The sequence below is a fragment of the Peromyscus californicus genome, unplaced genomic scaffold (assembly GCF_007827085.1).
Source record: "Peromyscus californicus insignis strain IS unplaced genomic scaffold, ASM782708v3 Scaffold_4__1_contigs__length_199733344, whole genome shotgun sequence".
Taxonomy (NCBI): Eukaryota; Metazoa; Chordata; class Mammalia; order Rodentia; family Cricetidae; genus Peromyscus; species Peromyscus californicus.
In genome coordinates this window covers 112,180,789-112,195,866 of record NW_026294562.1, presented here as the reverse complement: position 1 = coordinate 112,195,866, position 15,078 = coordinate 112,180,789, and the positions used below count along the sequence as shown (strand labels likewise).

The 15,078-nt window shown below is 43.4% G+C and overlaps 1 protein-coding gene across 13 annotated transcripts in view; it reads left to right on the top strand.

Annotated features, from left to right (window-relative positions):
• The window catches only part of Sytl2 (synaptotagmin like 2), a 110,574-nt gene that overhangs the window by 48,957 nt on the left and 46,539 nt on the right, over nucleotides 1-15,078 (top strand). For 8 of the 13 annotated variants that reach the window (XM_052762125.1, XM_052762123.1, XM_052762121.1 and 5 more), the window contains exons 3-4: nucleotides 7,482-7,633; nucleotides 10,111-10,243. In XM_052762125.1, the coding sequence (XP_052618085.1) occupies nucleotides 7,482-7,633; nucleotides 10,111-10,243 (285 nt within the window). The remainder of the gene's footprint in view (nucleotides 1-7,481; nucleotides 7,634-10,110; nucleotides 10,244-15,078) is intronic. The other 5 variants (XM_052762124.1, XM_052762122.1, XM_052762133.1 and 2 more) reach the window with 1 other exon arrangement.

Genomic DNA, 15,078 nt, shown 5'->3' with positions numbered 1-15,078 from the left:
GCTCTGCAACCAAGTTGCTTTGGGGCCAAAGGGATTTGTAGGGGGTGGTTCTCAGCCTGGGCCAGGACAGGGTCTCTGGTTGCTGAAAGCGATCCTCCTGGGGCTTTGGCTCAGCAGCTCCTCTGTAATCCTTCACAGTTTATCTTCCCTCTTTGGTCAGTTATGGCTTGATAGCTCTGGCAAGACATGTTGTTGTTACTCTGCCTCAGTCATTTTACAGACAGGCAGGATGGTGAAGCAGGGAGAGGGGAAATGTATTACCCGGGATCAGTTGTAAACCTCAGTCATTTTACAGACAGGCAGGATGGCAAAGCAGGGAGAGGGGAAATGTATTACCCAGGATCTCACAGTTGGTCATTGACAAAGCCATGATCTCGGTCCAGCACTTTATGTCTGTCTCATGCTGCTCACTGAAAGTTTTTGTTTTCAGAACCGAGAAACGAGAGTTCAGTCATCGACACAGGGAACCCGGAGTCAAATCCCACCACCAGTAGTTGATCAGCTGTGGCTCATTAGGGCAAGTCACTTAACCTCCTTTCTGAGATTCAACTCAGAGACCAAGAATGAGCAGGTCCTGACCAAGTCAGACTGTAAAAATGCTTCTTAATCTTCCTGGCATGCAAAAGACGATGGGCACATTTGAATCCTCCTTCCTACCACTCAGCTTGTGCCTCTCAAAAGGCACAGAGAGTGCCGCCTAATAGTTTGGTTCCTTATCAAGGAATTACTCCCCGAAGTCTCAACTATTTTTCATGCAATAACATATAGTTGTATATCTTGTAAATGAAGAAACTGCCCTGGAGGATAATGAAATTGGTATCTGAAGATGATTGAAGACATGGTCCCAGTCCTTAAGGGATTTGCTATCCTATGGCCTTTATCCATTTAAAGGATTGTCAATTGGAAATTTGAAAATCTAAATTTTGTTCTAACACAATTTTACAGCTTCAGTTGTCCTTCTTGTCTAAGCCAATCTGGGGGTGTGTTAATTATAGTGAGCATCATTAGAAAAGTAAACCTGCCACTACTATCTATTCTGTATGTGTGGAGGGTGTGTGTGTGTGTGTGTGTGTGTGTGTGTGTGTGTGTGTGAGAATGCAGGCATGTATATGTGTGTCATGGAATGCATGTATAGGTCAAAAAAAGCTTGGGCATTGGCCCTCCATTTCCACAGTTTTTGAGACACAGTCTCTTTTATTGTTCACCACTACAGGCATCAGGCTATGTGGGCTGTGAGTGGTTCTCCCATCTCTGCCTCCCATCTTGCTGTAGAAGTACAGGGCTTATAGATGTGTGTTGCTGTACCTGGCTTCATGTTGGTTCTGAGGATTGAAGTCAGATCCTCATGCTTGGGTAGAAAGCATTTTTTCTCACTGAGCCATCTCTCTAGTCCCTTTCCCATGAATTGTGTGGCCCAGGCTAGCTTCAAAATGTGGTACTCCTTCTGCCTCAGTTTCTCATGCACTAGGATTTCAGTTGTTAATGACTTTCATTTGTTAATCGTTTTGGGCGTTAGGAATACAGCTGTCCCATAGCTGTGAGGACGCCAATGGAGGACTCTTGTACTGTTTCTACAAAGCCAGCCACTGATTCAGAATCCTTGTCAGTGAGGCTATAGATAAGGTTTATATTCTCATGGAAGCTGGTTTGCCACTTTCCATACATCTAATGCTTCCAATTGCTCATGTCCAAATCCATGCAAGACTCTTTGGGGATAGTGTAGGTTGTAGGCTGCCTTCCACTCTGATTTCATGGGTGATAAAAATGAACATCATGCAGGAGACATGCTCACTTCCTAAACCACCCAAGCTGTCAGTGTAGCATATGGACTTGGACCCACGGGAAATCCTCACAAGGTTGTTGGAGGGGTTTTTTATTCTTTTGGGGAATCTGCCACCCAGATCCCAAATAAATCACACATGGAGATTTAATCATATTCTTAATTATGAATGCCTGGCCTTAGCTTGGCTTGCTTCTTGTCAACTTTTCTTAACCTAAATTAGCCCATCTACCTTTTGCCTCTGGGCTTTTCCCATTCTCTTACTTCTGTAAATCTTACACTTACTCCATGACTTGCTGTATAGCTGGGTGGCTGGCCCCCGGGTCCTCCTGCTTCTCTGGCTACTTCTCCTTTCAGATTCCTCCTTTTATATTTTCTCACTGCCTGCCAGCCCCACCTATCCTTTCTCCTGTCTTGTTATTGGCTGTTCAGTTCTTTATTAGGCCATCAGGAGTTTTAGACAGGCACGGTAACACAGCTTCACAGAGTTAAGCGAATGCAACATAAACAAAAGTAACACACCTTAAAATAATATTCTCCAACACAAGGTCTCTAGGGTGCACATGAGACGGCAACAGCCCCAGGTTACTCTTAATGCCACATCTGACTTCTGTGCTATTTCTTCTTCAGTCACAAGCATTGGGCTCAAGTTGCTATCATCTTGTGTCCCTAACTCCTGAGTGGAGATGTTTAATAGGTCAACAGAGAAACAGATATCAAGATAGATGTTTTCCTCTCTTCCACCCTGGCCCTCTGTCTGACTCTTCCACCCTTGAGGGAAACATTACTACACACATGTGTGTGTAATTTTAGACTTTTATGGTTTGAAAATGACATACTGCTGAGGTGGCGTTTCCTGTGCTTTGCGTCACCCTCCCAGCAGGAAACTGATGCACATATCTGTCTGTACACCACACCAGCACCACGTCCTGACCCCCATATGCATACAACCACATCTACAGTGATGGGCGTTTTTTGCAGTAGATACCATCTCAACCGCCACCACATCTTATGATTCTCAGCTGCCTCTTTAGGACGTTGCTTCTTTTTAAATGAAGGCAGTTTTCACTGAAGAACTGGTTTCCAGGATCTCTGGTGGTGTTTTCCATGAAAGCAAAGCAAAAAAGAAATCAGTGTTTATCCCCGGGCTGCAGCATTGAGGGGGCTTCACATGCATTTTCCTTTTGTTCTCCGAACAGTGTAGCTCAACCCCCTCCAGGGGATGGGGAGATAGAGTGGAAGAGGGTAAGCAGCCTGTAAGACGACAGTCCTGCTGATCCAACTCCAAAGCCTTGGGCTTTTGCACTCTGTGCTGCTTCTCAGCAGCTTTGTGGGGATCTGTGACATGCCTGCATCTCAAAAATGCATTTTTCATGATTGTAAGGGATATTTCAGCTCATTTTCTTTCCAGGTCTGTTGTTTTCCAGTTTCTTCATCAATGCTTAAGAGAAAGAATGGTAGAAAGAATGAAGAGTGAGAACTGCCTTAGAAACCAAAATCTTCTTAGGTTTTACCCATGGGACGGGATTGCTGAGAGTCAAGCTAACTTCTGGGTCCGGCTCTGTGTTACCCTGAGCAAGTCTCTTAAGTTCTCTGGGCCTGAATCATTTAGTTTAGACATGGAGGCCATTCTTAAGTCATACAATCTTATCATCTTTCCTGGAATATATTGCGGGGCTTTTGGGGTAGGGGAGGGACTGACTCAGGAGAATGAATATGAGCATCTCTTTGACTGGTCTGCTGAGCTTTCCTACCCACATCTGAGTAGGTAGTATTGATCAGGTCTTGCCTATGATGTCAGGCCTTTGTCAATCATGTCAAGGAGCTGGAAGTTAGAGTGCATGTGTATACACAGTGAGAAGGAGGTGGGCTGGGGACAACTTGAATCCAGTCTGGAAAATTCCATTGTTCTTGTTTTCCTCTTTAGTCTGCACATTCCCTGTGCACTGAAAAGAATGGCCACTGGCCATCATGGCTGTAGACTGAGTTTTATGCCCAATGCCTGGTATATGTTAGGAAATTAATGAATGACCAAGTGACCAAATGACCAGAAAAGGTTTAAATGTGGCATTTAGCATACAGAGCAGACACAACGGCCATCTTTTGCTATTGACTAAGTTCTTTGTAGTGAAATCAGAAGGATGAAATGCCATGTAGAGGCTAAGTGTGAACTCATGCAAGCAGAGCTTATGCAGATGTTAATGGGCAGATGGGGTACTGTGCAGAAGACCCACTGGACGCTTGGTCTGGAAGGCTGACAGGACAGTGGCATTTTTGGAATGAATGATGTCCTGATGTCCACCAGTGTTTACCAGGCATTTTCTTTATGCTACGTTAAACATAACATACATGTGTAGAAAGGGTGATGAAGCGTGAACAGTGTCAGTTCCCAGAAATTTACCCTTTCCCACTTCAGCTAGACAGTGCAGCAATTAGAAAATCCAATGCTAATATGGCTCATTCAACCTTAAATCAGAAGAAAGGAAAGATAACAGAGCAATTGGAAGAAAAGGTTTTAGCACCACCACAGGGGGGTTATTCAAATGATTGACATCTTTACAAACTTGATATTTGATGTCACACATATGGAGTCATCTGCAGAATATAACAAGTGACCAAGATAGAAAAAAAAAACCCCAGAGGATATTAAACCCAGCAGAAATAATCATATTAGGAAATACCAAAATGGCCCTCATTAAATTTGAAAAATTCTCCTTCTTTTGCCGCTTTCAAACAAAAGAGCCAGAAACCTTGTCCTTACCATGATGCTTACCAGTCTCTTCTGGGGCTGTGTGTCTCCATAGGCATAACGCACATAGCCTGGGCTATTTGTGAGTCCTCCAGGGCCTTGCAGGCAGTTATTAAGATGAGAGAGGTCCCAGCACTCGGGAGGCAGAAGCAGGAGGATCTTTGTGAGTTCAAGGCCAGCCTGATCCAGGAAATGTGCAAAGCTACACAGAGAACCTCTGTCTCGAAAAACCAAAAACAAACAAACAAACAAACAAACAAACAAACAAAAAACCTTTAGAGAGGTCAAGAGCTGCAAAGACCTCTAAAGGATCTATTGCAAAGTACTTTCCAGTTAACAAAAACAATCTCATGAAGAGAAACTGGGAGTTGCTCTGCTGGGAGGGTTTGTGGTATGCTGACAGGTAACCGTATTTCATGATCTGTTTTTTCCTGTTCTGATGAGAGATGAGCAGTCCTACCTCATCAGAAAACCCTGCCACTATGGTGGGGTCTGGTCCCCTGAAACTTGGCAGTGACGGGATCTTCGTTATTTCTTTTACTCAGACTGGAGTGGCTGTTGAGCACTTAACTGCTCAATGACTTACTCACTCAACAAACAGTTACTGGGTATCAACCTTGTAGCAGCCTCTGTGCTTCATGGGAAGACTATAAATGGCGATAAGGATGTAACCCTTGTATTCAAGGTGTTTGTAGAGTCCACAGTTGAAACAGGTGAAACAGACGTGCAAACAGAGTCTTGGGATACTGTGAATGCTGAAGGGAGGCACTGTGGGAACTAGGAAAAAGGAAGCATGTCTTTGTGATGCTCAGGCTAGACCTGCAGCAGCAGGAGGGAGACTATGCTGAGAGAGGTCATTGGCCTCTTTATAAAAAGATGGGCAAGGCTAAGTGCTTCTAGGCAAAACACCTCAATGAATTATCTCAGAAGTCTTCAAGGGTAGATCTTATTTCCTCCATCTTCACAAACAAGGAACACTAACCTGTCCGTTGTCACGTTCAGGTAGAATTCAAACAAGGCTTTGGTCCTATTTGGGAGAGTCTCCGGAGCCCAGCTGTACTTTTCTACCTCTAATACCGACAGATCATAAAAGAGCAGTTTTGAGGGCAATAAGAACTTGAGTGTGCTGGCAAGTGGGGTTTAGGAGTGTCTGCTGGGAAACAAACCCAAAAAAGGCAGTCTGAAGCCAGGTGAACAGTTCCTCACACAGCATTCCTTTACTCTTCAAGCACATTGCTTTTTAAGGCACAAGGCAAATGTATATGAAACAAAGACCCTCCTTCCAGGAGCCCCATCTGACCAAGGAGAGGTGGAATTTTTTTCTTCTTCTAGAATTTGGCAGAATCTTGCTCCTGTTGGAAGAAGAAATAATAAGAACTACAGCCAGTTGCCCAGTCAGGACTGTCTGCTTGGTCAAAAACCTTAGGCAATGAGCAACTAACCATTAGAAGCATTTAGTAAGAACCACAGGCCTTTGCTGACTCAGGGCTATGAACTAATGATGCTGTCCCTGCCAGGATTTGAACACAGGCTGTATGACTAAGAACTATGAGGAGCACGTTTGGAGCAGAATCATTTCTTCCCAGGTGTTTGGGAGATGGGGGAGGGGGAGAGATTCTAGTAGAGAGTTTATATGTGACAGGCAAGGAAGCCATTTCCTCAAGCATACTCAGGAAAGAGGAGCCTATCGTTGTGGAGCCTGGGTAACTGCCCCTCCAGCTTCTTCTCCATTTCCAGATGTGCCTGTGTGCGGTCCTCATCCCCTGCCTGGCCACTACAATGGCCCATTCACATTCTCTGGCTAATACAGACTTGCCACATAGATAAGGAGCATCTAAGCTTGAGTAAAAATCATAAACCCAGTTGGAGTAAAAATCATAAACCCACTTGGATTTGTGCAACACATTATTTTTCAAGAGTTAAAAGTTTCCCCAAGGCTTTTTGTTGGATTTTACTCTGAGTGCATCTCCATGAGTAAGAAAAGATAAATTTGGGATTCTCATTTTATTGACTAGAAGGATGTAGAGGTTAAAAGACTCATTGATTAGAACACCATTTTTTCCCAACTGATACAAATTGGGGATGCTTTAGGAGGGCATTGGTTGGTTTGCTCTTTAGGTTTTAGTTATTCATTGAGCATGAATAATTATGGAACCCTTAAAAGCAACCTTGGCACTGATGGAACTTGCCTGTACTTCCTCATTTTAGCCTGCCTCAGCGCACAAAGCATCATGCCCCCTTCCTTCACAGACTTCCAGGAAAATCTCCGATAAACTCGATTCACTGAAAAGGGAAGAACCAAGGAACTGCTTATCACACACTAGTTGTCCAGTAAATGCCTAATAGGCCCTTGGCAGGTGAGGAGGGTGGTTTAAGTGTTTTAATTTAATCTCAGAGAAACCCCATGAGATGGGACATTTAACCCCATTTTAAAGATGAGGAAATGGCCAGAGATGCTTTCTCCATCACTCCTCTCTGGTGTGCTCATTTGAATGGTAGACATAAAAGACTACAACTAAGAAGTGAATCTGCTCTTGAGAAGTTTCAGACAGAATGGTTAAGAGCACTTGCTCCTCTTGTGGAGGACCTGGGTTCAAATCCCAGCACTTACAATTCACAACTATCTATAACTCTAGTTCTTGGGGGGGGATCTGACACCCTCTCCTGGCTTCTGTGGGTAATGCATGCCCATTATGCATTTACATGCAAAACATTCATACACATAAAATAAAAATAAATAAAACCCTTTAAAAATCATGCTTGGCATCTCTGATTAGTTTTTTTTTTTTCGTAAAAGCAGAACATTTGTTAGCCATCTGGGAGGTTTGTGGCACATAAATTATTAAGAGCTTCATTTTGCCTCATATTTACAAATTTCATCGTACAGTGTCAGAGTGAACTTGTTTATTTACTGTGGGTCCTCAGCAAAGTAAAGTTCTTTTCCTTTTGTAGACATTTGCCTGAAAAAATTAAGGATGACCGACAACTAAAGAATATGAGTGGCCAATGGTTTTATGAAGCTAAGGCCAAAAGGCACAGGGACAAAATCCATGGTGCTGACATCATCAGAGCATCCATGAGAAAGAAGAGGCTCCCAGTGGCAGGTGAGGTCACGGCCAACATTTGTTTAGGAAGGAGGGTGGGGAAAGGTGTGAGACCCTTCACTGAAACCTGATGAAGGAAATCATTTGGGGGTGTGCTTTGCATAGTGTATGTCCTCACTCAAAATCCTCTTGCCTTGGATTTGGATGGTTGAGGATAGGGCTAAGTCACTGGCTGTAGAGGAAGACCACTCTTCAGGCACCATGTTTAAATGTAATTAATAGTCCTAGTGCTTGGGTCTTATGAGGAATGTGCATGTCTTTCATTGACCTTTTTTTTGATGTGTGTATCTATGCACATGGGTATGTATGGATACACATACAAGTATATGCATGTGTGTAGAAGCCAGAAGTCATCCTCAGGTAGCTCTTTTAGCATAGGTTCTGGGTATCAAACTCAGGTCCTGATGTTTGCATGGCAAACACTTTATCATCTGAATCATTCCCCACCCCAGTTCCTTTGGCTTTTAGCTCTGGAAAGTCAGAGCCTTCTGAATAGCACAAAAAAAATTTAGACAGAAATCAGATTTCATGTTCAATGATCTTGACATGTGGTACTTCTTTAATCAGCCCAGCACTTTACTTAATAGACTATAAGAATTTATTTAGAATTCTTTCTTTTCTTCTTTCTTTTACAAAGTAATTGCTCCATTCAGTCTTTCTTTTTTAATTTATTTAAATTTATTTTATGTGCATTGGTGTGAAGGTGTCAGAACCCCTTGAACTGGAGTTACAGACAGTTGTGATGTGTCATGTGGGTGCTGGGAATTGAACCCTGGTCCTCTAGAAGAGTAGCCTTAACCACCAAGCAATCTCTCCAGCCCCTAGAATTCTTTTTATTTCACTACTTCATTTTTGCCTGCATGCTTACAAATTTCTATCTAACTCATTTCTACTTAACTCAAGATTAGTCATTGTAAACCTCTGGGTCTAGCTTGTTAAAGTAGCAATTAATGAGGCAATTCCACATAGCTTATCTTGTAGTTAAAAGAGGTTTATTTTGGGGTGACTTAAAACCAGTAAAGGGGTTGGTTATAGGATCTGGGAGAGGTGAGGTGCAGTCCAGAGGGGTTCTCTGGAGAACTCTGACTTGGTCTGCAATCCAGCATCCAGGTTCATGAGGAGCCAAGAGAGGCCAGCATGTATTCATCCCAGGTCTTAAGGGCCCCAAAAGGCTGTGCCCCAGGGGCAGGTCATAGGCAGGTGTAGCAGTTACCTGCTGCCTCACTAGGGGCAGTGCTTCAAGGTCAAAGCTGAAACAGCTACCCACTACAGCTCGTGGACAAAAAAAATTACTATCTTTAAAGCATTTAAGATACAGCAAATGTTAATTATCTATTTTTTAACTGTAACAGCAATTTTGTAAGGTAAGTATACTTTGCCTATAAACTTTATTGGGAACTTAGGTTAACTTGCCCAATATTGCTAAATGGTGCATCTGGGATTTCAAGTCTTTTGACTGTGTCACACTTACTGCAGATAAAGATGGACTTCTAAGAATGTACAATGCATTGCTTGAAGCTCTCTTGGTTTTCAAGCATACCCAGGCCTTAAGAAATCTTGGGTGGTAATGGTGGACTCCATTTGCAATTGAAGATGCTAGACTGATGTGTGCCAAGACCAGTAGGGGAAAAATTCCACCTTGGAATATATTTAAAACTTGGAAGCCCCGATATTGCCTCATCTTAACACTGACGAAATTATTCTTGACCCTTATAATGTAACCTTAGGCACTTTTCTTGAACTTTTTGGTTTTTAATTTCCAAGTTTATGAATTTAGAAAATACCTCACCACATAGGATAATGTCCACAAAGAACTCAGCATAATTCTTGCTCATTAGTCACCACTCAGTTGATGCTAATTGATACAAAGATTTAGGTAAGGAGAATGCTGAGTATTGAGAGGCAAGAGAGACTCCTGAAGACACAGCACAGAGATTTTATGGGGGCACAAGAGCAGTGTGTTGTAGTGAATTTAGAATTTGGATTTGTGGGGAGACCCGTGGGATAGGAGAGGCACTGGAGGGACATCCTCAGTTAGGATCATTCCTTTTCCTTTGTACCCCAGAGTCGAACATTTTGTTTAGCCCATTGTAGGCATTTAGTAAATGCTTAGTAAGGAGCTCAATGATTACCATCACTCTGAGAATCTCTTGGCTAAGTATATCCAATCCTGACTCCAACTCAGGTTCTATTAACCTAAAGGCAGTTAGAACCTTGCTTCAGTGGTCTCCAGGATTACCTATATCTTTAAAGGCACACCTGTCCTTTCAGGAGACAGTTTGGGAGGCAGGGAACTGAATCACGCAAATCTACTGGCTTCTCTAACAGCTATAATTTTGATCCTCAGTCCCAGTGGTCATCTTGGTACTTATAAGGCCCAAGGTTCTGATCTGAGCCCTTACTAATAGGAGCCAATGAGAAGGCTATAGATTGTAGAAGTGAGAGATAACCCTTCTGTCTATCATTTCCTGTTTCAGCTGAGCAGAGTAAGGACACAGCAATGAGGGCAAAAGAAAGCTGGGTGAATAATGTCAACAAAGATGCTTTCCTTCCCCCAGAGCTAGCTGTTGTGGAAGAGCCAGAAGACGACACAGCTCCAGCAGGCCCAAGGTAAGACAGAACTTGTGGGTTTCACGGCTTGCTGGGCTATGTAGGCAGATGTGGGCTTGGAGTACAAATGAAGGACTGGAGTCATAGGTGTGGGGATGGGTAATGTTTGGGGGAATTCTGGGCTCCAGTGGGAATGAAGCCTGGACAAGACTCTTCCCTAACTTTCAGAGTTTCCAACAGATCTCAACCATGGAGTCAAAATGTCAAGTGGTTGTTTCTTCCAGTGTTGGGAGTGGTAGGTTTTCACTCTTATTTAGGATTTTCCTAGAGTAGGCTAAAGAGGTCTCTGAGCACTACAGTTCATTTCAGGGGACAGAAGAATTGCGATCACACTGTTCTGTCTAGTGTGATAGAAGTAGCCAGGCAGGACAGACAGGAAAGATAAAGACTGATCAGCACTGGTTCTAATGTATGCAGGACAGTAGGCACATAGGAGGGAGCAGATGTCTCTTTAAAATGCAAAGAATCCTCTCTATTCTAGTTTTTCACTTTTTGATGATTTTTATCGGACATTTGGATGTTCTTTCCAAGAAGTAACCAACTGTGGGGCTATGTTGTTCTATAAACTTTTGAGGCATAATCAGTTGTTTTTACATATTTAAAGATACTCTCATTGGCACCCTTCTCTTGAGGGTACAGTTACTGCCTTTGGTGGGAAGAACGGTTGCATTTTACCTATAGTGTCTCAGTGGAGTCAGCTCACTTCCGAACATCATACTGGCACAAAGTCAATGTCTTTGATAGCAGGACACATTGAGTCTAGGTCCAAGACCAAGGCAATGTGGGAACAGAGATATTTCCAACAGTTACAGGCAAGGAAGTGTGTGTGTATAATACAGCATTTCAGAGTCAGTTATGAATAAAGTTACACCACACAGGTAGTGGAATACTGGCTCTAATAAGGTGTCTACTAATCACCTACTTGTCATGAGTGCTGGGTGTCAGTTTTCCTCCAGGACCATTTGTAATGCTCTGTTTCATCTGCATTGGTGTGCCATGTTGGCCAGAGGTCGAGGCACCTTGTTAGCAGCTGCTAGTTGATAGTGTGACCTTACAGTAGTGCCTACTTACTTTCTTTAGCCTTTAACTTCCACAGCTATACAGTGAGACTGATAATCTGCTAAAAGAGTTCATAGGAAGCCGAATGGCTAGTAAATACAAAATCCTTAACATAGCCCATAGCATGTACTGTGTACTAGTAAGCAGAGATGTGGGTTCTTGAATGCAGCATTTCAAGAAACTCAGGACACTCTACTCATTCCTCTTGGTGTCCCACCCCACCCCCACTGCCTGCTCTGCTCCGATGGATAAAGTTCTTACTGTCATGAAAAAAGAAAATGAAGATGAGGCCTAAAATCTCTGAAAAGTCCTAGCCATTTAGAGATTTGACCTAGAAGCTGGGAGCAGATCTTAGAATCTGGGCATGATAGGGGCTGGGAGCATGGGACATTAACCAGCAGAGGGAACAAACACCGCTGTAGAAGAGGCAAGAGGACGCCCTGGGGCCTCAGAGGCAAACAGCTCATTCCACAGTTGGATCAAGCCCAGACTTCCCATCCTCCCTCCAGGCTCTCATTCCATCTCAAAGGACTTGAGAGGCAAGGGTACCCAACTCAATTTCCTTGTGCCCCCCAGGCTGGTGAGCATTCCTCAGTCTTCCTTACTTCTAGGCTAATATAATGTCTGTGATTTGAGCATGCATTGTCTTCTGTGTGGCCTCAGAAAGGTCTTTTGGATCTTATCTGTAAACTGGAACAGGGTTGCCTTCCTAGGATGTTGTGAGGTTAGCTGAAATTAAGGATGGGACCTGGTTAGCATTTCCCAGGAAGAACAGACACGGGCAACTTCCAGGTGGCATTACAATTACACTGTTATATTACCTGGATTAAGTGTGGTTGAGAAAGGCCAGCACACAGCTGCCAGGCGTATCAAGCATGCTTTGCTCAGGAAAGGCCAGTTCTGTGAGACGTGGCATGGGTGGCAATCAGTCAGCGGGACCAGGAGCAACTCTTGACTTCCTCCTTTCCCTGTAAGAGGCCACCATTTTCCTTGGTATCAATCTCCCGCAATGCTTCTCACTTATGCTTTCTTAACCTTTGTGAACTGGGTGTGTTAAGTGTGTTTTGGGGCCTGTACTTCTAGACGAAGTGGTTTGTAATAGAATGACTCAACGCTTGTCAATATTTTCTCAGCCAGGAGTGAAAAATGGGGGGGATGTGAGGCTGGATAGTGCGGTTTCTTAAGTAGGCATGGTGGCAAGATCTTTTATTGTGCTGTAGCCAGGAGATTGGGGGGGGGGGCTCACCTATAAATTAAAATGCTGTGGGTAATCAACAAGCAGTCAGACATGGGCAGCCACCTGCATTCTCTATGAACTCACCTATGCTTACAGCTGTAGCACTGGGAAGTTCAGAAAAGTCTGTAAACAGAGAAAGAACTCTGTTCCCTGAGGACAGCAGACAGAAATCTGGTCACTAGCAGCTATGGCCCTGGTCACTAACTTAGCTGGATGGTGATCGCTGAACTTCATAAACTGTGCTGGAGGACCTGCTTCATTTTGTTTTTAATCTTTGATTTCTAAATGTCTCAGGCTGATGCTTTCTGTAAAACACAAAAATGAAATACAAAAGGGGGGGAAAAAAACCCCACATAGATCGCTGTCTACTGAGCATTTTGACAAATTGCTATAAATGGTCCTTAACACATACTCTCAATCCCTGTACTTACATTACCATCAATCAGTGATAAACAGTTTATGGATTGCCATTGGCCCATGAACCCCACATTGGTAGCATATCATATCCCCTCCTAAAATCATCATTGAGCATGTGCACAAAAAACCACAGGACATGGCTTAGTCAAAGTGGGGCATACAGACTGAAGACCAGAGAAGCTCTTCCCTCTGTGTGTCAAAGTGCTACCCACAAGTGAAGTGTAACATGTCCATGGGAAACCATACTTTGTTATCTGAGATAATAATGTGTTCCATGAAACAAGTATGGGGCCCTGGGTACCATCAAGAGTCTAACAGGCATCTACTGACCAGAGCCTTTGATGTCTCTGCTACAGACACTTCTTTGGATTGAATAAATCTAAAAAGGGTGGACTTGTTAATTTATCTCTGTGTGTCTGTTCCTTTGATACCACCTTTGGAGACTTCCCCTCTGATAGCACATATTGTTTTATCTCTACAGTTGCAGAGAGACTAGCAGAAACATCTAGAACACCAATCCTCAATTAGGTGCATTGCAAGCTTCCAGTTCTTTCTCCCGTTTGTCCCTTGTCCTCTTCTCTGTCACACACCCCTCAGATGCCTAGCAGTGTCTTGTGTTCTCTTGGAAGGATGTAACATGAATTAGACAATAAAGAATACTGTAGCTTAAGTTTTCCTGCCTGGCCCACAGTCAGGACAAATCTCTCTCACCCGCCAGTCCCACAGCCCCTCAGACCCAACCAAGTAAACACAGAGACTTATATTGGTTACAAACTGTATGGCCGTGGCAGGCTTCTTGCTAACTGTTCTTACAGCTTAAATTAATCCATTTCCATTAATCTATACCTTGCCACATGGCTCATGGCTTACCGGCATCTTCACATGCTGTTTGTCATCATGGTGGCTGGCAGTGTCTCTCTGACTCAGCCTTCCACTTCCCAGCTTTATTCTCCTCCTTGTCCCGCCTACACTTCCTGCCTAGTCAACGGCCAATCAGTGTTTTATTGACCAATCAGCAACACATTTGCCATACAGAACATTCCACAGCAGAATACTTAACTGATCCCCGAGTACTTAGCCTATGTACTTGGAAGCTTCCATCTCCTTTCCTTTTCTTAATGGTCATCTTCTTGAAATGGGGACCCAAACATGTTTGTGCCATGCTGGCAGGTAGACCAGGTGGTCTTCAGCTGCTGTGTAGCATAAAGAAGGTCTAGCCAGGCAGGGATCAGATATCTGAGGGGTCCCTGCCCTTCTACTGTGAAAGCTTTATTAGAAAACTTATTAGGACTGATGGCTTCTAAAAGTTATGAGTTATTTTGTTATAAGCATCCTTATAAAGCTCAGAGTCTTCAATCAAACAAGTCAAATTCATAGGAGGGCCTTTGGGGGTACTGGTTACCTCAGTGCCTTGATACTGTTTAAGAAAGGGGCCTAAACAGGGGGGTAAGGTCATGACAGGGGAACCCACAGAGACAGCTGACCTGAGCTCGTGGGAGCACACGGTCTCTAGACCGACAGCTAGGGAGTCTGCATGTGTGTGACCATTGTGTAGCTTGGTCTGTTTGTGGGGCTCCTAGCAGTGGAATCAAGGCCTGTCCCTGGTACTTGAGTTGACTTTTGGGAACCTGTTCCCCATGTTGGGTTGCCTTGCCCACCCTTGATGCAGGAGGAGGAGCTTGATCCTGCCTCAACTTGATGTGCCATGCTTTGTTGACTCCCAGGGGAGAGGGGGAGAGGTAGATGGGAGATGTAGTGGGGAAACAGGAGGAGAGGAGGGAGGGGAAACTGTGGTTGGTATATAAAATAAATGAAAAAAAATTAATAAAAAAGAAAGGGTCCTAAAAATTAAATGTTATCAATATAAGTCAATATAATACCTTCATTACAGCACTTTGACAAACCTGAGCCATAGGTAAAAAAGAATTAGGATGTATAAGAGAAAGTGAGTGAATGAGTTAATAAAAGAAAATAGTTGATGAGAGCACGAATTATTAAATGAATGATGAGGGAAGAGATGGATAAAAACAAATCAGTAAATAAACTAATGAATGAATGATATGGTTTGGATGCCAGGGAGTAAGTTAAAAAAAAAAAAAAGAAAGAAAGAAACTAAAACTGT